The sequence below is a fragment of the Rhea pennata genome, chromosome 19 (assembly GCF_028389875.1).
Source record: "Rhea pennata isolate bPtePen1 chromosome 19, bPtePen1.pri, whole genome shotgun sequence".
Lineage (NCBI taxonomy): Eukaryota > Metazoa > Chordata > Aves > Rheiformes > Rheidae > Rhea > Rhea pennata.
Genome location: NC_084681.1, coordinates 3,156,265 through 3,178,192, shown reverse-complemented (window position 1 = coordinate 3,178,192; position 21,928 = coordinate 3,156,265). Strand labels below are relative to the sequence as shown.

At 54.2% G+C, this 21,928-nt stretch overlaps 1 protein-coding gene across 1 annotated transcript in view; it reads left to right on the top strand.

The window, feature by feature from the left end:
• The window catches only part of ARSG (arylsulfatase G), a 28,840-nt gene that overhangs the window by 3,339 nt on the left and 3,573 nt on the right, over positions 1–21,928 (top strand). Inside the window, exons 6-9 of the mRNA XM_062592097.1 lie at positions 4,087–4,277; positions 4,933–5,013; positions 9,051–9,159; positions 16,567–16,687. Coding sequence (XP_062448081.1) covers positions 4,087–4,277; positions 4,933–5,013; positions 9,051–9,159; positions 16,567–16,687 — 502 coding nt within the window. The remainder of the gene's footprint in view (positions 1–4,086; positions 4,278–4,932; positions 5,014–9,050; positions 9,160–16,566; positions 16,688–21,928) is intronic.

Here is a 21,928-nt window from a genome sequence, read left to right as displayed (position 1 = left end):
AACCCGCTGAAAGAGGGAGCAGCCACCTAGGATTTCACTGATGTTCTGCGGGATTACCATAGAAGTGCTTTGGCCTTCAAAACATCTCCTGTAAAGAGATCATGTGCGTTTATAAATACAATTTACTAGAAAGGTCAAAGCTTTTGATCTCTGTGTATGCTGGCTTGTACTGTGTCTCGCTTACAGAATGACGGGGAGTTGAGTCAGAAGTGCCATGAGATCCCAGGTGGCAGGAACAGAGCGCAAGCTTTGCTCTCTCTTGTTGTGTTGGAGGTGGGAACAAACCAGAAGCCCAAATGGAAAGGGTGCCACTGCCCATGAGAATAAGAGTTTTCTACAGACTGTTATTTAACTAAATATTTCATGGGTGCAAAGGCATTTTCAGTGGTCTGGTATCCTACAAAGGCTGGGTCAGAACTAGAAAACTCTTATGCTGGAGCCCAACTTTCTCTTTTATTTCTTTCAATGGTTCCAGACTAGGCCTGGTAGAATCATCAGATTTGGAGCAGTCTTTGCCCTGCTTTTCCCTGTCCAGCAATATCTGATCTCTCAGAAGCAGGCAAAGGTGTCATTAGGGTGAGCGTTTTGCCTTGCTGCTCTCAATTCAGAGGCTTTCCCAGAAGAAGCAAAAAAATATCACCCAGCAACCAGCGTGGGCAGATTGCCCCTTGTCGTCTAAGGTTTCCCCACTATGTGATGCCATGAAGTATTTTTTTTACAAACAAGATAGTGTTGTTTGCTGGTGGCCACACAAGAGAGTGCATGCTATGGTCTCTTGGGTGCATGAGATGTTTGAATTATTGCAGGGTGTGGAGCAGAAAAATTCCTTAAGGTAAAATGTAAGAATTAATTAACTAACGTGACTTCCCCTCTCTGATGTAACCAGATGTAGGACCGTGCACACTTTGGCTTCTAAAATGGGACTGGACATCGGTTCCTCAGTCCTAGCCACTCAGGAGAAATCTGAGAAGAATAAAATGCTTGGTGGTGGTAACCGGAGCAGTGGGACTTAGGGTCCATTTTCTCTGGGCCTTATAGGAAAATTAGGAATCCAGGCTTGTAGTTCCCAAATGAATAAAGCACATTTCCTGAGTTGCGGAGATGAGAACCCTGAAATCTCTGCTGATGGGCTCCCTGTCGTGTTTTGTAATTCTAATCCCTATTATTTGAGGATTAGGAGCAGTGACTTCACAAAATATCTTTCTGCAGTGTGAAGAGGGGAAATGCTGCAGGGCAGTGACTGGTCTTGGAGCCATCTGAATGGTTACAGCCCATTGCTGCTGGAGGGGAATCGCTCTCCTTGCTAAGAGCATTGCTAATGGTCTTATAAGGGGCAATTCTGAACCTTTGTTAAGTGATAACCATCAGTTTCCCAAGCACAGACTCAAGAAAGGCAGGTGTGTGTTGTGATGTTTGTTCAGAAATGATGGAATAAAGGTTTGTGTGCCTTAAGCACAAAAAAGAGCACACAGGCAGGGAGAAGATTGCAAGAAAGTTTTAGGTGCAGCAGGGGCAAGCAGTGGAATTATGGCCCAGAGAAAACCTCTAAATGCACCAAATCTTTTTGACTGAATGCTGCCTGCAAGGACTTAAGAGAAAAGTCCTGCCTTTCCTGGAGCAACAGGAACATACTGCTGTATTCCCTCTGCTTTCCGGACGGCCAGCAGCAGCTGGGGGCTCGTGAGCCAAGCAGGACTCAAATCCCAACCAGAAAGTGTAGTGCTGGTTTGCTAGTGCTGCCTCTTCTCCTGGGAAAGCCTTGCACAAACTTCCCCAGAGTCCACTGAAGGGCCCATCAATTTAGAGTTAATCTCCAGTCCCTTTATTGATTTGTTTTTATATCTTTATATAAAGATATAAATTTTTATAAGCTTAGCTACCATTTTGCTTTCAAGTTTCCTCCCTCAGAAATGAAGAAGTAGCTACTGCATGCAACTGCTGCCTTGGCTGAGCAGTGTGCTGTGCGGTCAGGATGGAGGGCTGTTCTATGGGCAAGTTGAATACTTGGGTTGGAGTTGACAGCCACACCAAACCACCTGGTTCGTTTTGGTGTTTCTCTGTTTGAATGCAATTTGTGCAAAATCTGAGCCCTCCAGCCTGGCAAATGTGCTTTGTTAGACTTTGGAACCAAATGGGTGTGCTCCAGGTTAATAGAAAAAACTTTTAACCTCCTAATAGATATTTTGGGGTTATCTACGTTTACGGAGAACTGGATTAAACAGGTACCTGCTTTTTCTCTCACCCTCTTTGATAGCTTACTTCAGTTTTACTTTGCCTGACTCATGCGCTATGGGGCAACGAAAAGAACACTGGATTTGTCATCTCAGTGTTTTTTTAACTAGTCATGTCAAGGTTGAGCAATTTGCGGCAGTGAGATTTGGCTCCATCCAGAAGAGCACTTAGAGCACGGTGAACATGAGAGCAAAGGCCAAGGACATTAGTCTTAACTTATTGATTAAAGGTTTGCTCAGTTTTGGGGAGAGGGGATGAATTAAGAAATGTAGATGCAAAAGGCTGACAGACTTTACAGCTGAGTAGCGCGGTAGTGAGTCCATCTGGATCGTTCAGGTTGTTTTCCGTCAGTCCGAGGGCCAGTCTCACGCAAGGCCCCCGTGAAGCGCATGGGGTAAACCCTCCTTGTTCGCGTTGTACTTCAGGGCTCCAGGCCTGAGCCAGGGCTGCGCTGTGCGGCGAATGGTGCAGATGCGGAGCAGAAAAATGCTCCTTGCTGTGCAAGAGCTGCTGAGCACAAGCTTAAATTGGTGCAGTTCTGCAGCTAGGAGGTCAAATGGACACGGAGCATTTTTTTGTGTGATGAAGGGGCAGATGTTTCTGCGTGAAACCGAACAGCTCTTTACTGCAGAGAAGAGCTTTGGGTGAACTTCGGCCGTCTCCGCGGGCTGATGAAACCAGTGTCCACCCTTCAGGCCAAAACACCTGCTGGCTCTCAGGCTGCTCTGCTGTCCCTGGGAGGGACTGGTGGTGGCAGGTCTCAGCTTAACGCCCTGCTGAAATGGGAGTCAGGGGAAGCTTTCCCTGTTTCTGGAGCTCAAGAAGAAAGGTGCCACGTAGAAAGAGGTAGATTTTTTGCAGCAGTGACTCATAAGAAGTGCAGTCAACACCCCTGCTTCTTAAATTTCAGTATTTTGCAGGAGCTGTAGCAGCCCCACGGGGTGCTGATAGGGCGCGAAACCTTTTCTGACTCCGGCTCTGCTACCGAATAAGGAGGCTTTTTCAGGGAGGGATGAGATTTATTAATTCGTGATCTCCAGGTGGGTGACATCTGTTAGGCAAAGGAAGGAAGCGTAGGCCACGGGCCGTAAACAGGCTTTGAAGAGGCCGGGAAAGCATCTTAGTTCCTCCCGGAGCTGGCGCGGGCCGGCGCGGTGGCCGCAGCTCCCGGGCCGCGGCGGCGGCGGGTGCGTGGCCGGCGGCGCGAGCGCGGGGCGGGTCGCCGGGATCCGGATCGCTCCCTCCCCGCCGCTTGTCATCCCACCCTTCCCTTCGGAGGTCCCTGAGGAAGGAGCAGGCCTCGTCGGAGGAGATAAATATAGCCGTAAACAAGAAAACAGGACGTGTCGGCGGGCGGGCTGCGAGCCCGCCGGGCGCGGGGCAGCGCGCGGCCCGGGCTGCGGACGTGCCGCCCGCGCGGCCGCGCTCGGCGCTGGGGGCTCGTCGTTCTCTCCTCCTCCTCTTCCTCCTCCTCCTCCTCCTCCTCCTATTCCAAAGTATCGGGGGGCGCTGGGCAGCGGGCAGCACCAGAGCGGAGCGCGCGAGTGAGGAAGAGCAGCGCGAGGGCCCCGTCGGCGCCCCCAAACCCCTCGCCGACATGGAGGAGGAGGAGGAGGAGGGAGGGAGGGAAGGAAGCAAATACCCTGTCGGAGAGGCTTGAGCAGGGAAAAAGTGACTCGTGGCCGGGAAGGACGGCGCCGGGCGCTTCATCGCGCCGGTGCCAAGGAGCGGGTCGGCCGCGGCCGCCCGTCGCCTCGGCCAGCGAGCGGGGAGCGAAATGGCGGGAGTCCGAAACGCCCCCGTGTGCCAGTCCCTGCCCCGGCCGACGCGCTTCCTCTGCTTCCCGTTTTTCAGCCGGGACGGTCGCCCCTTCTTCCTCTACGTGGCCTTGGCCCACATGCACGTGCCGCTGGCGGCCCCGCGGCCCGGCTGCCCGGGCGAGGGCCCCTACGGAGCCGGCCTGAGGGACATGGACGCCTTGGTGGGCAGGATCAAGCGAGCGGCCGACGGCCGCGGGGAAGGCGCCACGCTCCTCTGGTTCACAGGTAAAACGGGTGGAAAGCCGCCTTAAAAACAATAATAAAATAAAATAAAATAAATAAGGGGGTCTCGGGGCTGCTTCTCACAGGGCAGCTCGTTTTCCGCCGCCTCCGGCTTTGGGTGGCGGGCTGAGGCCGGACGGCCGCGTCTAATTAAACCTCAAATTCTCGTTAATTAAAAAGCCCAAATCCGCTCTCGCTGAGAAGCCTCCCTAATGAGGACGTCTTGCTCCCGCCGTTGACCAGATGACAGGAGCCGCTCGGGGGCTCATTAAAGCCCACGGCAAGGGCTGCTGCGCGGTCGCCTCCTCTGCCCCCGGCTTGGGCTTGGTCACGTACCAGGGAGCTCGAGCTGCCTTGAAGAAATGGGGCCCTTTCTCTTGAAAATAAGCCTTTACTACCGGCCAGTGCCTGTCAGGCCCTGCTGTCACCTCTTGCTAACGTAGAAAAGCACCTGGACACAGAAAAAAGGATAGCGGGGGGCATTGGTCTTCTGGCAGGACACAGAAGCCCCCCAAAAGTGAGGCCCCAGGTCCCACTTTGGCCCTCAGGCATGGAGAAGCCCTCGGAGAGCAGTGGGGTGGCCTCGTGGCCTCCATCAGCCCACCCGTGTCTGTGCCTGCCTGGCAGCGTCGCTCACGGAGACGTTTTTCTCTTGCAGGCGACAACGGCCCCTGGGCTCAGAAGTGCGAGCTGGCCGGAGGCGTCGGGCCGTTTGCTGGTGCGTGGCAGCGCCAGCGAGGTAACTCGAAGCGTTTCTGCAGACCCATTTGCTAGTCTTCAGAGTAGACATGATGCTGGCTCAGGTTTTCCCCCCAAACCACCATGAGGCTGGCTTGTGACACCCTGAGGTCCTGGGCTGCTCCCAGCAGTTGCATGTCACAGCCCTGTGATGAGCGGGCATCACGAAAGCACCTTGAGTCCCCGTGAGCTGGTGTCTCAGGCCCTTTGCAAACTCGGGGCAAGTAGCCACCGTCTTCAAACATTTGGGGCAACAGCTCTTGTGGGTTTTTGGAGGGGGCCTGAGACACCAAAAGGCTCTGGTTGCCCATGCCCTGGAGTGCAGCGTGGGAGACCGGTCCTCTGCAGGCATCGGGGCATAAAGGTGGGATGGAGAAGGACAGCCCTTGCAGTTCCTGTTCTAGGGTCACCAGCTCCAGCAGGGTCTTACGTGCCCTGCTGTGGCGAGCTGCGAGCGTCCTGGGCACGCAGCACCAGCCCCTTCTTGCCTCGGATGAGACAGCCCCAGTGAGCCCCCTGGGCAGAGCTCTGCGGGACTTTTATTTGCTTTCTCTCTAACATTTTTTTTCCTTCTTTTCCGGCCAAACCATCTGGTTGGTGGGTTTATTTCGGCTCGAGCGGCCAGAAGCATGCATTAGTCAGGCGCTTCCCACTTCTGCTTGTATTACGCACTGTAAATGTGTGTCGGGTTATGTTTCCCTGTTTGCTCTGGGTCAGCCGAGGGAGGGGAGGGAAGGGGAGGCTGCGGCGGCAGAGGAGGCGAGTGCGGAGGCAGCGCGTCTTTCCTCATCTGCTTCCTGACACCTACCAGAGAGAGGAAACCGAGGCTGGGTTTCTGTGCAAACATCGCTGCGGACCTGGCAAGCAGATGATTTGCTCTTCTCCTTTTCCGGTTCCCTGAGATACTTTCGTTTGGGTGCCCTGGCCTCAGGAAGAAAACAAAACCTTAATTTTTTTAGTAAACAAACAAATCCTGCTGATGACCTGGGCTGCTCTTGAGCAACTGATGGTCACAAGTCAGAGCATATGGTACAAGCAGTCCAGCATTTGAGAACAAAACTACAAAAACACAAACCCCTTCCAGCATCTTACTGCCCACATGCAGCCCTACAAAAACAGCCCAAGCCCTGGATATCACGTAAGGTTAGGAAGTAGATCAAGTTGTCAGGTTTCTAGGAGCTGGCTGTAAATATCAGCTGGGAACAATGACTTCTGAAATCCCACAGCTTGATGTTGGACAGATATTTTGAAAGCAAAAAAACATATCTGGAACTATAATAGCTACATATTATTGTCAGACTCTGGCTGATCTGTATCTAATACTGCAAACTCCCATGACCTTAAGAGTTCTGTTTCTTTAGTGCGGCACCATGCAATACTTGTTTTATGTAATCTGTTGGGTAACCCTGCCTATCCCTTGAATGCCTCAGCACTTTCCACCTTCGTCTGCTGGCACAGGGGAAGGCACTGTGGACCATTGCTGGCAATGCCCCTCGCCCCGCTGGGCGGCATTTCCATATTGCTTCCAGTGGGAATGGGCTCTCCTTGCTGCGGAGCGGCATTCCTAGCGGGGAAAGCCTTTTTAGGGAAAGGGAGGGAAGTGGATGAAGGGTTATTCAGGAGTATATACATTTCACATAGTTCGACGTTTTCTTTTAGGGTCCAACCCAAATTCCAGGAATGTTTTCCATTGAGTTTGGTGATTTGGTGATTAGCTCCTCACTTAGAGAGAACAGCACATCTATGTGCTTTGCTTCCCCTTTCTCCTGTTTGAGAAAGGGGAAGCCTCTGAAGAGGAGCTTCATCTCTGAAGAACTTTCTTTTTGCTCTGCAGTAGCCCCCAACACACTTGGAAAATCTCTTTCCCATCTCTGGCTCTCAGGGCCTGCTCAGAGCCCAGACAGGAGGGAAGCTGTGATGGGCACGGGGATGTCGAGGCCATGACACTGAATGTGTTTTCAGCCAGCTTTGAGAGGAGGCTCTGGACTCATGGCTTCCCTCCAGGGACCCACTGGCCAGCACTGCCAGAGGGCAGGGCTGCGGCAGGTGGGGGACCAGGGATGTGGTGGTTTTCTTCCTCAGATGAGAATACTCAGTTCTGCCTTTCCTGGAAAGCTGTGGCCTCCATCAATCTCTGTCACAGCAGGATTGCATCACCGCTGGTCTTGAGAAAAATCCCTGGTTTGCTCTTAGGGTATTTCAGCACAGTTTGCTGCTGGAAATGTGAACATTAGCTTCTCCATGGGCAGCTCTGACTTCCCATGTATCTAAAGATACTCAGAGTATCTGAAGTGAAATATCCAGTCACCATCCTTTGAGAGACTCTACTTGTGAGGGGCTTGTGCCTAAAGCACTGCGCTTACTGGTCCTTGCTGTGCCCAGCCTGCAAGCAGAAAGTCACGTGAAGTACAGATTCCTTATTATGAAGATGCTATTTAGTATGCATGCAGAGATGTGAATTGATAATAATTGCGATACTTGATGTCATTTTTTACAGCATCTAAAAATATGGGTGGTGCCTGAAGGCATGTGTGATGCAGATTGGAAGCACTGTTCATATTTCTAATAGCCTTAAGAGATCCCAGTGCAAACTGTGTCCTGCTGTCTCAGGCCCCGAAGGGAGGAACTCAAGAGGTTTGGGTAGGGAAAGAGAGAAGGGGGAAAATGGCTTATCTGAGCTATCAAGACAGGCAACAGGGTTAGAAACCATGTCCCCCAGCTCTGCATGGTGCCACTGATGCTGTGTCGTATGCACTATGGAGCAGGGATGACATTTGCGTGTGTGTTTTCTTTAGTAGCATAAGTACAGCTGCATCATTTTGAAAATGCAGGATCGTCCCAAATAACTATAAAATAAGGCTGTGACTCACTGTGACTCCTGGAGAGGCTAGGATGGGATGGTGAGTTCCATAGAAACAGCACACGCGCTCCCAGACGAGAGCTGGGTTCAAAGCTTGTTGTGCAGCAGAAAGAACATCTCCTTTCTCTTGGCTGTGCCTGAAGGAAATGGCTTTGGATTAATGCTGTTGCCATGTGCACGCCTGAAAGCAGGGCAAACAAAAGGAAATGGCCTGTAGCTTGGGAAGTTTGTTTGGTGAATTGGTTGAGATTTTCTGTTTGTCCCCTTTCCCCTCTCCCTTCTCTTGTGGCTTCTTGGGGCTCTATATGCTGCAACAAGAGCAGAACATCTGCAAAACCCTTCTACCCTCTGGTTCTGGTGCTCAGGACCCCTCCTGTGGTCTTTGAGACCCCAGGAGAAAAGAGGGATGGGGTGACTTTCCTGCAGCCATGCAGAGCTGCTTGTTTCTCAAAGCACAGGCTGGCAAGGGCCAGCCCTGAGGCAGAGAAGGGGTGTTTGGACTTTACTGGAAAGGAAAGGAAAGGGTTAATTCAATGACAGCAGGGTGAACTGTAATGTTATCAGAAGGAATGTATTTTTAATGGAGCAGTTCTAGCGGGTTGGCGGGTGCTACCAGCGCCTTTCTCAAGCGGAAGGCAACAGCTCGCATGTGGTGGGGCCGTTTCCAGCCCTGCTTCCCTCACCTGCGTGTCTGTGTGCATCTACACACGCACATGAGCACGCTCCCGGCGCGGCGGCCCCCGGGGCCCGCTGCGTACGCACGGCCCCTTCGCAGCAACTGTCAGCTCCTTGGAATAATTTCATATATTTCCTGCCCTCTCTGCATTCTCACACAACATCAAAGGTTTTTGAAAATACTGCAGTAGCTTGGTTTAGGGAAGCAGCTCTGCATTTCTCACTTGCTGGAGCAGATGAGAAGTAAAAGGTAGCAAGTGCAAGCCAGAGCCCTTTCTTTCCCCCCTCCCTATTTCTTTAAAAACTCTTAACTTTCTTCTCTCTCTGTGACCCAACTTCATCTCTCCAGTGAAATCTTCCTCCTTTGTTTAAAAAGGGTCGTTTGCTTGGTCTCTGCCTCTGAATAGTTCCTTTATAAGGAAAACTCCTAGGTCATGAGACTTTTCCCTTCATGAAAAGTGCCTTTGCAGGAGGACACTGAGCACTGCCTGTTTGTCTTACAGGTGGGAGCTCAGCAAAGCAAACAACCTGGGAAGGAGGCCACCGGGTCCCGGCGCTGGCGTACTGGCCCGGCCGAATCCCCGCCAACCGGACGAGCCGCGCCGTGTTGAGGTAGGGGGCGAATACTGCCTTTCCTGGCACCAAGGGGCTTTCTGCAGACCCAGCTGTAGCTGAACGCTTGCTGTCAGCAAGCACAATTGCATCAGAGAGCAGGATGGCTCCTGTTTGCCTTGGCGCTGCGTCAGGCTCCTTGCGATTAAACCAGGAGAAGGTGTGTTCCTGAGCATGGTTTAAAAGGACACCCTGTCACTAGACAGGTGACAAGCTTTGGAAACCAAGTGATTATATTAATTTTGGCAGCAGTGACCCATGTTGGTTATTGACTGTGTTCTGTGAGACTCTACTTTTGTCCTCTCCCAGGCCCGTAAGACTTCATGCTTCAGCAAATAGGAGTTGAAAGCTCTTTTTGTGAGTCTGGTGGATTCACATTAGCAGCTGTAGGGATCTGTGTTTCTCTTCCCTGCGGTGGCTGAGTGCCTCCCGATAATTAAAAGATGACGACGTTCTCTCTCTCCACCAAGAAGCAGGCTTAGGCTTTGTGGTTTGTGAATGGCTTTATGTGGAGGAGGGTGCGGTTGTGGGAACAGCTGGCCGGAGAGATGGGGTTTACAATCAGCTCAGGATGCGGCAAAGTTCAGAGGTGGTTCTGGCTTCTCCTAGGAGTGAGTTTTGGGGGAGAGTGGAGGGGAAGGTTTGCTGTCTCCTCTTCCTCACCTCTGGGCAAATGCTGTAGAGATTTGTATGGAGCTACAGCTGATGCAAATGGAGCCAGCAGCAAATGCTGCTGGCAATTCTGCAGCCCAATGATGGACCATCAGGATGTGGGGCAGAGCCACTAAGCCCGTGCCAGCTCGAGGCTCTCCAGGCACTTGCAGCCCTGCAGCCATCTGCCTTCTCACCCTCCTCGCTGCGCAGCATGTGCAAGCCAGCCCAGCCAGGTCCTTCAGTGGGACTCACTGAGTTGGGTCCGTCACTTCCCACGGCAGTGCTTCAAAGTGAGTTCTGGACCAGCCTCTCCAAGTTCGAGTTGATCCTGCCCTCTTGGCCACCCCTGTAGCAGGAGATCTCCTCCAGCGTGCTTTCTCTTATCAGCTCCTTGTGTTTGGCTCTCTCATCCCTCTGTTGACTCCTGCTGCTGCTGTCCCCAGGGCCTGCATGCCTCACCCTGCCCTCCCTTTCAGAGGGGGAATTGCTCTGCAAAGCCAAGGCCTTTACTGCGAGTGAGGGTGCCCTAAGTCAGGCAGCTGCTGTCCTGCTCCTGTAGGCTCAAGCTGTTTCCCTGGACAGCAGGGCACTTGCACTAGAGCAACAGGATTGCACAGCCCTGTCCTGAAAGACTTTATCTGCTGCTTTTCCACCTCCCAGATCCTGTCCAGCAGGTTTGACAGCTGTAAATCTAGTCAGCTGCCAATGTGGCAGTGGCGGGCACATGGGCTGTGCAGTGCCCAGGGTAAGGAGGTGGCTCTAGAGGGTGCCCGCCATCCCCCAACAGTATGGCTTGGGGCTTTTTATTACTTTGAAAACAAAGACGTGATTCACTGGGCAGTCGGATTCGCGCACCGACCTGCAGAGTGCCTTCACTGTCATGGGGGCAGCCAGGAGAGCTGCAGTGTGGAGACTGGTGTAATTTTGCAGCCATATATGGGGCCCTGAGTTGCTCCACTGACGAGCACAATCCGGTGCCTTCAGCCCAGCCAGTTTCCGGTAATCTCCTGTACGCTGACGTCTCTGCAGCTGGGACGCGTCCCACCTCACGGCTTCTCCGGTAAACAAAGCCCAAGTTTTGAAAGTGCTGGCCCAGATGCGTGGAGTTTGGTTATTCAGAAATGCCTAAGGGGGCATCTGTCTCAGACACGGAAATTCAAAGTCAACAAACCCCAAGGAGGTTTCATAAAGTTCAAGTGTGTGACACAAACCAACAAAAGGCAGGAAATTGCCAGCGAAGGGCTGACGGCCTCACTGCTGTAACCAGCTCTGCCGTCCAGACCAAATCCAGGAGTGACGTAAGCAGTGGTGCAAAACAACAGCCCCTGGTTTGTGCGCTCCGTGCTCCCCGTCGAGGGGGCAGAGCCGGGGTGGTGGCTGCGGGGGAAGCCGAGGGTCGCAAAGCCAGAGCGGGGCCCCATCTGCCGCTTTGGGCGCGAGGTTTGGGGGTTCGGTGGGGGAAGGCACCGGGACGAGGTACCTGGAGTTCTTTGGTCTGGTGTTCCTTGGGAATGTGGTTGCCCTGAGCAATGCCTGCCATCTCGTGCTGGCTGGGTGCTGCCAGCATCTGCCAGGGTTTGTATGTTGATGCGCTGACAACCGCAATGGGATGGGTTTTCTACCCCAAATCCCTCTGAACCAAGCTCCTCTTTACGTTGCAGATACCTGTGCTTCCTGTGCGCATGACGTTTCATCAGTGGATTCCCTTACATCTCCCTGTCCCATCCAAGCCGTGAAAACCCCTTAGAGGAGATCCCAAGAAACCCTGTTTGAGGCTTTTTTGGGCATGTTTCATTGTCCCCTTGAGTGTACTTTGGGTTCCTTGGAGCAAGGGGGACCGATGCCCCTGAGCAGTGATGGGATTAGACGCTGGCTTGCTCACTGCCGAGTCGGATAGCCAGAGCATGCCAGCATCTGCCCTGGCATCAGGAGGAGGCAACGTGGGAGTTTGTGCTGTGAATTCCCTTTTGGGAGGCAGGGAGGATGGCGCAGAGCCACAACCCGGGCCGCAGGCTGAGCTCACGGGCAGGGGTGCGGAGGGAGAGGCCGCTTGCTGTCTGCAGTGCTGCTGTGGAGAGTTCAGCTCTTCCTCTGCGGCACGGAGTCACTCTCCCAGGGCTCTCCTCAAAGGGAGAGCATGTGCTTTTTGCTGCCCTTGTGAAATAGGGAGGTTGAAGACTTTCCCCTCCACTGATACGGATGGGGAAAAAGCTGGAGGGGGAGTTAAATCCGCAGGTGCAACTGGGAAATGTCTGCAGACAAGGAGTGACTGCTGTGTGATTGGAGAAGTGTGAGCAGGGCTCTGGGATCCTCTGTTAGGAACAGCAGGACGATGGGCAAAGGCCTAGATTAACTGCTTGCTTAAGGCTTCCTTCTGCCCCTGAGGTTATGAAGATGCTGACAGCGTTCGCAGTCTCATTTAGAATAATCTGCCAAGGACTATGTCTTGTCTCTACCTGTGCCTCGCTCCCAGTGGCAGAGGGATGGGGTCCTTTGCGGGTGCACCTGAGGGTGCTGGTCCACCATGTCCTGGGCTGCTAGAGCCACCTGGGCCAGGGTTGCTGCAGCCAGGCCTGGAATTGCTTTCTTTTATGTTCTCTTCTGCATGGGCAAGAGGATTAGCATGGCCAGAGGCTGGGAAAGCTGAAGCCAGCAGAGAAATGCTGATGCTCGCTGTGGTCCTCCCCTGCGCCAGCACGAACTTGTGCCTGCATGTTGATTTCCACAGAAATCTGCCATGTCGGCTTTTCTTAATGATATTTAATTGTTAGAGCCTCCTGCAGCTCTTGTGCCATACCCCACACTAATAAAAAGTAGGGCACTCAAGAAATAGGTCAGTAGGATGATGAATAAGGAGCAAATTGCGCCAGGCTGACTGTGCATGCGGCGCAGGGCTGCGCGGGAGGGTAGCGCATGGCCCGGGGTGTTGGGAGAGCAGGTTCTGCCGCCCGAGAGCTGCTCGGCACTGCACAGTCATCGGGTTGTGCCGCCGTCAGCCCGGGGTGGCCTGGAGCGGAGAAGCTTTCTCTGGCATGGTCGTGTCCAGCATACTCATCATTTCTCCCTGGTTCTCCCTTTGAAATGCCCACCCTGGTTCTCACCCTCGGACAGGCAGAAAGCCACCTCTCTGGGCTCAGGCTGCTTCTCTTACTGCTTTGCTTTTCAGAGGCAGCAGGAAGTTGGAGCTACTTCATTTTCTAAGAGCTCTCTTGGCTGGGTCTACTGGGTTGGCAAAAATGGCTTTCCCTTTCACTGCAAGTGCAGTTTCCCTCGCTTTTCTTCTAGGATCTGTGTGCTTGAAGGGCCTTTGCTTTGATGTGAACTTTGACAAAAATCTATTTGTGACTCTTTGTGTGGGGCAACTCTGCACTCAACCGGAAAGATTTTTAACCACCTTTGCCCTCAGTCATCCGTTATATTGTCCCCAGACCTCCCAGAGGTCTTCCATGTTCCCTGTCCCAACCCTTCTCTTCCAGTCTGGTGGCTTGGTCTGAAAAAAGGTCTTGATCCTGGACTTGCTCTGTGTCCTGCTGAGCATATGGTAGGACAAAAAGGGCAAAAATGACAGCTGGTTGGTGATACTTACTGGCCAGTCTCCAGATGATGCTCCCAGATACTCTATCTGGAGGTGGTATGGGCACAAGGTGGTGACCCAGAAATCCTAGTTGGATGCAGTGTAGCAACTTTGGTCTTGGGCTTTCAAAAGAGAACCCTTTCCAAAATTGCAAGATGACCTTTAGTTCGGGCAGCACAGCATTTTTCTTTCATGCTGGTTGATGATCTGTGTGATATTTGATGTCTGATGCCTTAGAAGTTTCCTCTTTGATTGCTCAGCCCTTCTCGCTCGTCTCTCACCAGCATGCCCTGAGGTGCTGGCTCAGAAAGGGCTCGTGTTCAACGCAGAGATCCAGCACACAGAGGAAAGACTTGTTACCGGCGGTGGAGCTGCTGTGTGATATATGGGCGAGCAGGACTCTGTGGCTGCAGGGGAATTGCCCCATCCCCACCATCAGAGGCTATTCACAGATGACACCAGTTGCAGTGTGGGTGAGGAGCAGGGTGGACAGTGGCATCAGGAGCCAAGGAGCTGCTGGGGAGTGCAGGAAAGGGTGGCACATTGACATAGCTGTGGGTGCAAGGGAATTCAGGACTCAGGACACTGAGCTTGGAGCGTGACTTGTCAAGACAGAACTTCAGATGTTTGTCCCGTATCTGCAAGGAGGGGCTCTCTGAACCAAAGTCGAGCTAAGAACCTCCAACCTGCTGAAAATGAGTTGTTTCAGCTGAATTTGTTTTTTGGAGGCTAGAACCTGTCTGGCATTGCCACAGCTTCCTTACCTTGCAAGGCCTCTTTCAACTTCTAAGGCTGTGACCGTTTCCAGAGGTTCTGCTGCTTTGGGGCTGCTTTTGGTAACGATGATTTGAAAGCATATGAATGTGTGCGCTGGGGCCAGGTCTGGAGGGTGCTGAGCACCCGCAGCCCTTGCAGCAGCCGAGGGGGCTGCGAGCCTGAGCCGAGGGCGTGCTGCTTGCAGCGGTTTCGGGTGGACTTGTGCTGATCTCAGTGAAATTCCTGCAGGGATGTGCCCTCGGTTTGCGCAGCGGGGAGCCAGATTTTTTTGGCGCCTCCTGGCTCGCCTGGCCGCTCAGCCTGCCTCTGCGAGCGCAGCCATAGCCGGGGCTGCTTTTCAGCTCTCCTCAGCATTGTTTGTTCTTATTTGTTCTCTCGGTCTCTTAGCAGCTAAATTAAAACTCATTGAACGGGAGAAACAGGGGCCCTTAAGTTCTGGGCTTTTTTTTCTCTCCGATCACGCAACTGTGTTTGCAGACGGGCTAGTAGCAAGGGGCCCAGCGTGGAAGGACACACGTGAGTGAAATTCCTGCTGCCTTCCAGCAGCACTTGCTGACCTCCGGAGGGAGCGCCAGGCCGGGAGGACCTGCTGTGCCGGCTGCCTTGCCGGCGACAGCCCTTAATTCAGCACCGCGGGCTGCCATGGCGTGCGGGGCCACGCCAGCGCCGGCCGAGCAGCGAGCGCCTGAGCGTGCCTGGCTGGGGAGCCACCCCGCTCTGCCCCGCTCTGCCCCACTCGCCCCGCCGTTTTGGTGGCCGGCGGCACGGGAGGAGGCCTGGCAGAGCAGGACTGCGGGTGCAAGGAGCAGTGCTGGCAGCTGGCTGCCGCTCAGCGGTGCTGGCGGTCGAGCCCCTCGCGCCGGGCGCTCGCCGGAGAAGCCTGCCCTCCGGGGCTGCTCTTGCTCGTAAGTTCCTGCGCCAGCGCCGTCCTTTCCCGCAGCATCTTCTGCTCCCTGCCTGGCATCCCTGCAGCGCCGTGCCTTCCTGCGGGGCAGCGGCATCCCCCTAGGTTAAACGCACCGCACTTGCCGAGCCTCTGTGTTTGCCCTCTGCCTTGGACGGGGAGCTCTCCGTGTGACTTCACTGCGGCTCGTTTTAGCAGTCTTGGGCGGCCTGGCGCGGGCGAAGCCTATGCAACGGGAGAAGGAGGAATCTGCTTCGCTTTCACCGGCGGGATCTGCCGCTCGTGCTTTGCAGCGGGCAGGACGGAGATGCTGCGAGCGAAGGTTAGATAAGGCGGCCTTGCGGACAGGGCTGGTCTCTGATCTCGTTGGAGTCAAGCCTGCTCATTGCCAGGAAATTTGGCCTGCAAAGGGGCAGTGACTTTGCCAAGGCTACGCAATGAGTTGGTGGCAGCCAAGGCGTTCCCAGCCCAACAAGGAGGTTGCTAGACCTGTGGCCTCTCCGAGCCAAGTGGACTTGCTGCCTGGCGTGCGGTCACAGAGAATCGCTGCATTAGAGGTCTGGCTCTGGGCCACAAGCAGCGGACAGCTCGCAGGCACGAAAGCAGCGGCTCTCGCCCTCTGCGTCTCCGAGTTGCCCGTCGTAGGTGGCGGAGTGTGGGATCACCCGCTTCTGCTGCTGCACCGTGCCTACAGCGCACCCATCGCGCAGGGAGTAGCCAAGAACGACCCCCAAGCAATATTCTGTGGCTGAGGCGGCAGCCCCTGAAAAGAGAGGATTATGGTGGAAATGCTGACAGGCGTTTTGGTGTAAGTGCACAAAATAGCACTGCTCTCATTTTCCACTCTGGCTGCTATGGCTCGTGCTGTGCAATGCAAAAGTGAGACCACATTTTCCTAGGGCTACGGGATCTGCTGTGATTGGCGTAGAAAGTCACTGTGCTAGCACTTTCTTCTGGGGGGTGGCCTGGCACCCCGGCGTGCCCAGAGCCGGGACCGTTCCCTCGCTGCCAGGTGTGAGGAGCCGTGGGACACCGTGCCGTGCCGTGCCCTGCGTGCCAAGAGCGCGAGCTTCTAGGTGCAGGTCTTGCACAACCCGTGGACCACCAGATCTGAGGTGAATCAGGATGGCCGGACTGGCTCTGAGCTGTGTCTGAGCAAAGAGCCGCAGCGGGGTAGGAGGTGTACGGAGCAAGGGCTTGCCCTGGTTAAGCCTGTGCTTGAATCAATTTTTAATCTTTTGATGTAGAACTTGTTTGTTGTGCTGGGTGCTGCAGGCCCAGGGCTGAGTGTCTGGCCTTTGCTGAGAGCGGTTCATCCATCACCGCCTGTGACCTTGGGCATGTCTGTGGCCTAATTCCCCATCTGGGCAAGGGCGCCTTCAGGGTGGCCCCATCTCACGTGGCATAAGGCAGCAGATCCAAGCGCGGAGGTGGGGCTGGGTGGCTTTTCCAGGATGCTTCACTTGTTGCTCTAATGAAACCTACTTCTTCCCTCCAGCACTATGGACATTTTCTCTACTCTGGTGGCCCTGGCTGAAGCTGAGCTTCCTCCAAACAGGCGCTTTGATGGTTTGGACGTGTCTCCGGTTCTCTTTGGGCAGTCAGACAAAGGGCACAAGGTAAGGCAGCGTCAGCGTTCGGTTAATTCCTGCCACCACCTCCCTTGGTGGTGGTAGTTAGTGTTTTGACTCCATCCTGCCGTGGCCAGTGGGAGGCAGCAGGTCAGCAGCGGTGTTACCACCCCGGTGCAGCCGCTCGTCCTCCTCAGCTTTGTCCTTCCGAAGCCGGGTGCATGCTGTGGTGCCACCGGGCTCAGGCCTCGCTATTGCGAAGCTCTGACAAGAGCCCAGCATCGTGGGCCGGGCCAGCGGGTGCTGCCGGGTGCTGGCGGCTCCCAAGCGTGGCCTGTGGAGCACTGCAGACAGACATGCTGCGGTAGCACAGTAAAGACACGGGGGCTTCAGGTGAGACTGCTGTGCCAGGCCTGGGGAAAAACTCCTGCCTCAGGGTCGAACAGCAAAAACAGATACGGCAGACAAAGGAAGGGAGGAACAGAAGGGCTGCTGGCATGGAGACCCACAAGAGCATCTTCTTGCTTAGCCACTTGCAGGCCGGACGGACGGGGTGGCTGGAGGCACGGGGACACTGAGCGACCCAGGGAGGCTGCAAGGAGGCACGGGGCACAGTCCCTGGGGACGCAGGTGCTGGGCCGGGCCGGCAGCGCTCCTCACTGCCGGGGCACTGCTTCTGCAGCTGCAAACTCAGGAATTTGTGCGAGTCTGTGGTTGTGGTGCAGAAGGACTGTTGGGGCTCCTGGGGGCCATACAAGGGCTTTTGGATTAGCCAAGAGTTATCTGCTGAGCAGCCCAGTTAGCAGAAATGCTTTGTTCATAAGTCTGGGATTATAGGTTAAAATCCAAACGCCTCTAGTGCGCAGGGCAGGCGTGACTTCCCAAGTGCCAGAATCAGCAGGACTGTATTTGCTGAGCCAGGAGAAGACGCTGGCCCTGGCTGTGTGCTTAGGTTCCCGCTGCAGGCACCTGGGAGGGTCTTCACCTCCTGCGTTTCACAGCAGCCCCGTGGTGCCCAGCCTGGATAGCCACAGCATTTCTCTTTTCTGATCCCAGGAAGTGCACAAGTGTCTGAAACAAAAGATCACGGCCACTTGGAGCTAGTTGTATATGTTTTATTTATCTTGACAGATAGAGACATAATGAGGCACTCATTCTCTGAGGTCCTTGGCTCAGTAACGTGTCCATTACCGATGTTCAAGTGGGGCAGCCAGTCCAGTGTCCTGCAGTTTTCTGTCCATACAACAGGAGCTGCTGACATCTCCTTTAAGCGTAAAAAAGCCCAGTTAGCAGAACGAGCAGCATGGCGATGCACTTTTTCTCTCAGTTACACAAGACTTTTGCTGAACAAAAAAGTGGCTTTAATAGCAATCCCACAGATAAAGCCTGATTTTGCTTTTAAAGTCCATCCTCCTGCAAGCACCACAAGCCAGCTCTCAGCTGGGATCTTGGATTTGCTTTCTGCATCCACCAGGGCTTTGGTATTTAGTTCATATTTATGGAACCCTCTACTGAACTGTAAGATAAACTGCGGAAGTGGATGGGACATGGCCAGTGTGCGCTCGGCTGTGCTCTTCCCGATTAACCTCTCATCGTGGGCTCACGGCGCTGGGAGATGGGCAATAACGGTGTGCTGGGAAATGCCTCCGTTGGTGTAAGCGTGCGGTCGGGGGGAGCGAACCCTGGTCAGCAGTTACTGCGTGTGGCCGGAGCTCAGCCTTTCAGACCGAGAAGTGGTGCGGGACGGGCGCGCAGCCGCGAAAGCGGCCGGCGTTTGCCGGGTCCCCCCAGGGCGTGAGCGCGGGGCGAGACGAGGAGCCGCCCGTGGGGGCGGGAGGCTGCGCGGGAAGGGTCGCCCGCGGCCGGGGCTCTCTGCCTGGCAGGGGGACGCCCTGCTTGGGGAGATTTTCTAGGAGCAGCCGGCCTTACGCAACCGCTGCAGGTACTAACGAGCTTGTTCCTGTCGGCTCTGCGGACACGTCCTCCCCGCACGCCCTGCCGCTTCGCACACGCTCCCACCGCTAGCGGCAGGTCCTGCGGCGCGGCGCCTCCAGTCGGGGAGGTGGCAGCTCCCCGGCCTTCCCGGCAGCTCCGGCAGAGTGCTTTCCGAGCGGTTTGGTGAGCGCTGTCGGAGGCGAGGGCGCGAGAGCCCGGGGCTCTGCAGGGCTGGGCTCCGCGGGCCCCGAGGCGCGTCGGTGCTTCGGCGCCGGGCTCCCGGCTCTCTCCGCCGACCCGACGGGCGGGCGGCCCTGCCGGACGCGCTGCAGCAGCCCGGCCCCGGGCTCGCTGCGGCCGCCGGCCCGGCCCGGCCCGGCCCGGCTCGGCCCGCCGCCCACGCGCGTGTGCGCGCGGACAGCCCCTCCTGGGACGGCGTGCAGCGCCCGGCACGTGCGTGCTCCGGGCCAGCCCGGGCCTCGCCGTGAGGCGGTGATCGCACGTGGCCCCGCTGCCTCCCGGCTTGGCTGCCTGCACCGCGCTTGGCAGGGTACCGAAACTCCCTTTAATCTTCGGCTTGCGAGCAGCTGATAGCAAAACCACCTTTGATGTTGCCGGGTTTTCCTTGACACAAATCCTCTCGAAAGCAGTTCCCTTTCTCATTCGGCCGTTTGATTTACGCACGGCGCTGACAGCTGTTTTTCTAATTTCGGTCTCCCCGGTGCTTTGGAGGCCGGTGGCCGGAGGTTTCCCTGCGTGAGCTCCCCGCGGTAACCTTGCTCTGCGTCCCGGCCCGCGCACTAGGCACCGGTACAACCTGTGACTGTGCTGGGGCCGACGCCAAGGTCCTGTTTTGAGCAAGGGCTATTTACAGTAAAAATAAACACATCATACAAAATGTATTAAGGGTACAAGTGTCAGACAAATAAGCTCTTTCCATTAGCTTAATGTCAAAGGGATGTGCTCCTCCTCCCCACGCACTTGCTCACTTATGAAAACAGCCTGGGGACTAAGTTCAGAAACTAGATTTTTGGGGGAGAAGTGTTTTTTTTTCCTTTTTAAATAAAAACGTCACAGATCAATAGATCGGTCATAAATCTTGGGAACGTTTCTTGAAAGGGCTCGGTAGAATCAAGCTCCTTATTTATTGCAGTAAATTTTAATAGACTTTCTTATGAGGTTTTATGAGGCGCGTTTAGGAAGAAGCCTGTTGGTAGCAAAGAAAGTTTAAGTGCCCTCACACTGATGTTATAGCATCAAAACTGGGCAGTGTGTTGCTAAAGTTGACTGGCTAAAGGGTGTCGGCAAAGCCTAGCTTTAAGCCTGGAAGCAAGTGGGTTAGTTTGATTCCTGCTCACATGGCCGTAGTAGCTTAGCTTAGTGGGCCGTTAATAATTAGTAATTTCCACTTTGGAGCTGCTTTATCTCCACCGGCGTGCCAGTATAAATGGACTCAACAGCAAGGATTTTCTTCTCACACAGAGTACACTATATGCCTCTCTCATTTCCCACCTGAGCTTCCCACAAAGGTTCTCTAAGTATTTTTCTTAAAACCTGGTTTTTACACCAAATTTCAGAAGACATTTTTCCTTTATATTGTGATTAAGAGAAATAAAGGAATTCTGTATGAAAATGAAAAAAAAATATATTTTGAAATCCCTCCCAGAATTCTGGCATTTCTTGAATGAGTTTGGAGGGGGCTCCCAAGACAGCGGCTCCAGTGTGCTCCTGGTAACGGCGTCCCTGGCGCGGCTTGTCCCGGCCACCGTGGGGATCGTTGGTGTTTTTCTGCTGCTCTGCATGGTTAAGCTGCAAGGCTGGTACCCAGGCAGGCAGGGTGCTATGGTGATGAGGCCCTGGGGGCACCTCCGGAGAGAGAGGAGGGAGGAAACTCAGCTCCCAGGCGGGTGCTGGAGCTCCTGAGCTGCTTGCATGGCACTGGGGTGTAGGAGAAGAGGGGAGCCGAGCTGGTGGGAGAGCAGGAGCCCGTGGTGAAAGCTAGGTTTGGAAAAAACTTGTGCCCTGCTACCAGAGTGTCTCAGCTTGGCCTTTGTAAAGGGAAGAGTGTACGTTGGATCTTGGGCAGTTGACACGGCATGGTTGGACCCAACCTCCATGCTGGGTTTGAGGAGGGATCCGTGCTGTATTATGCTGTATTATGCCCCGTTGTAAGGGCAGGAGCAAATGGGAGTGATCTCCAAACACCGGGTGCTCCAGAGGCACAGGAGCGAGTGCGTTCACCCAGGGTGCTCTCATGTCCCAGGGCACAGTTCCCGTACAGGCCCTGACAGCAGGACACCTGCTAAATCATTACAGCGCTGATCAGCTGTGAACACTGTTACTAAACTTGGCACGGCAGCTGCCTACAACTTCAGCAGATGTTTCTAATTTTTAGCACAGTGGAAATTTCTTGAATCACTTTTAAACTCCATTCCTAGGGAGGAAACCTCTAGTGACTCATCACTAAATGAAGCTATTGGCTCCAGAGCAGATATTATCTGACAGACAAGCCCACTGAACCATCCAGCTCACTTGTCTTCTCTCTCACGAGTGCCAAGGCAGTCATCCTGTGCAGCTCAAGTGTTCTAAATACTGCAATGGACAGATCTGACCCACCCTTCCCTCCTTCCCTTCCTCTCACCCCGATTCCCATTGCCGTGACTCTTGTTGTCAGGGAAGGGAGCACTCTGAGAACAGGGTGAGTCAGCCAGAGGAGACAGACCGTGAATGGCGTTTCAACACCTAACCTAAGAGAACAGCCTCTGCTTCACTAGAGACATGAGGTCATCCTGAACTTGTGGCTTGTTTGCTGGTCCCGGATAACTGCACAGATTTTTTAGATGTCCCTGCCATGAGTTGAGCTGTAATCACAGCAGGAGGGATGGAGATGTGTGTCTTGTTGTACAGTAGGGCAGTAGTGGGTAAAGGTAGAGTAGAAAAGCACCTGAGGCTCTATACAAAGACCATCACAGCTGGTAGTTCTGAGAAATTCTCTTCTGAAAGGCCTCACACCTTCAGAATCTCATTCTTGCAGCAGAACTGGTCTGGGGAGATAAGCTCCAAGGGTTAGTATAACTGGGGTAAATCAAGAACAGAATCTCTGTTTCCATTTAGAAAATGATATTGATCTTTTTGGAAGAGAGTGGATGAGATTTCTATCAAAGGAGGTTGTGACTGAGTACAAGCAAGGAGAACACAGCAGGAGACTATTTAGTGCAACAACATCAGCAAAGAAATAGAGGTGTTACCTGCCAGTACAGAAACAGCTGCAGTGGGGTTAATCTCACCCATTCAAGCAGTGAGATGCTCCCGTTGAGAAGTGGTAGAAACCAGGACAATCATTGTGAACATGTG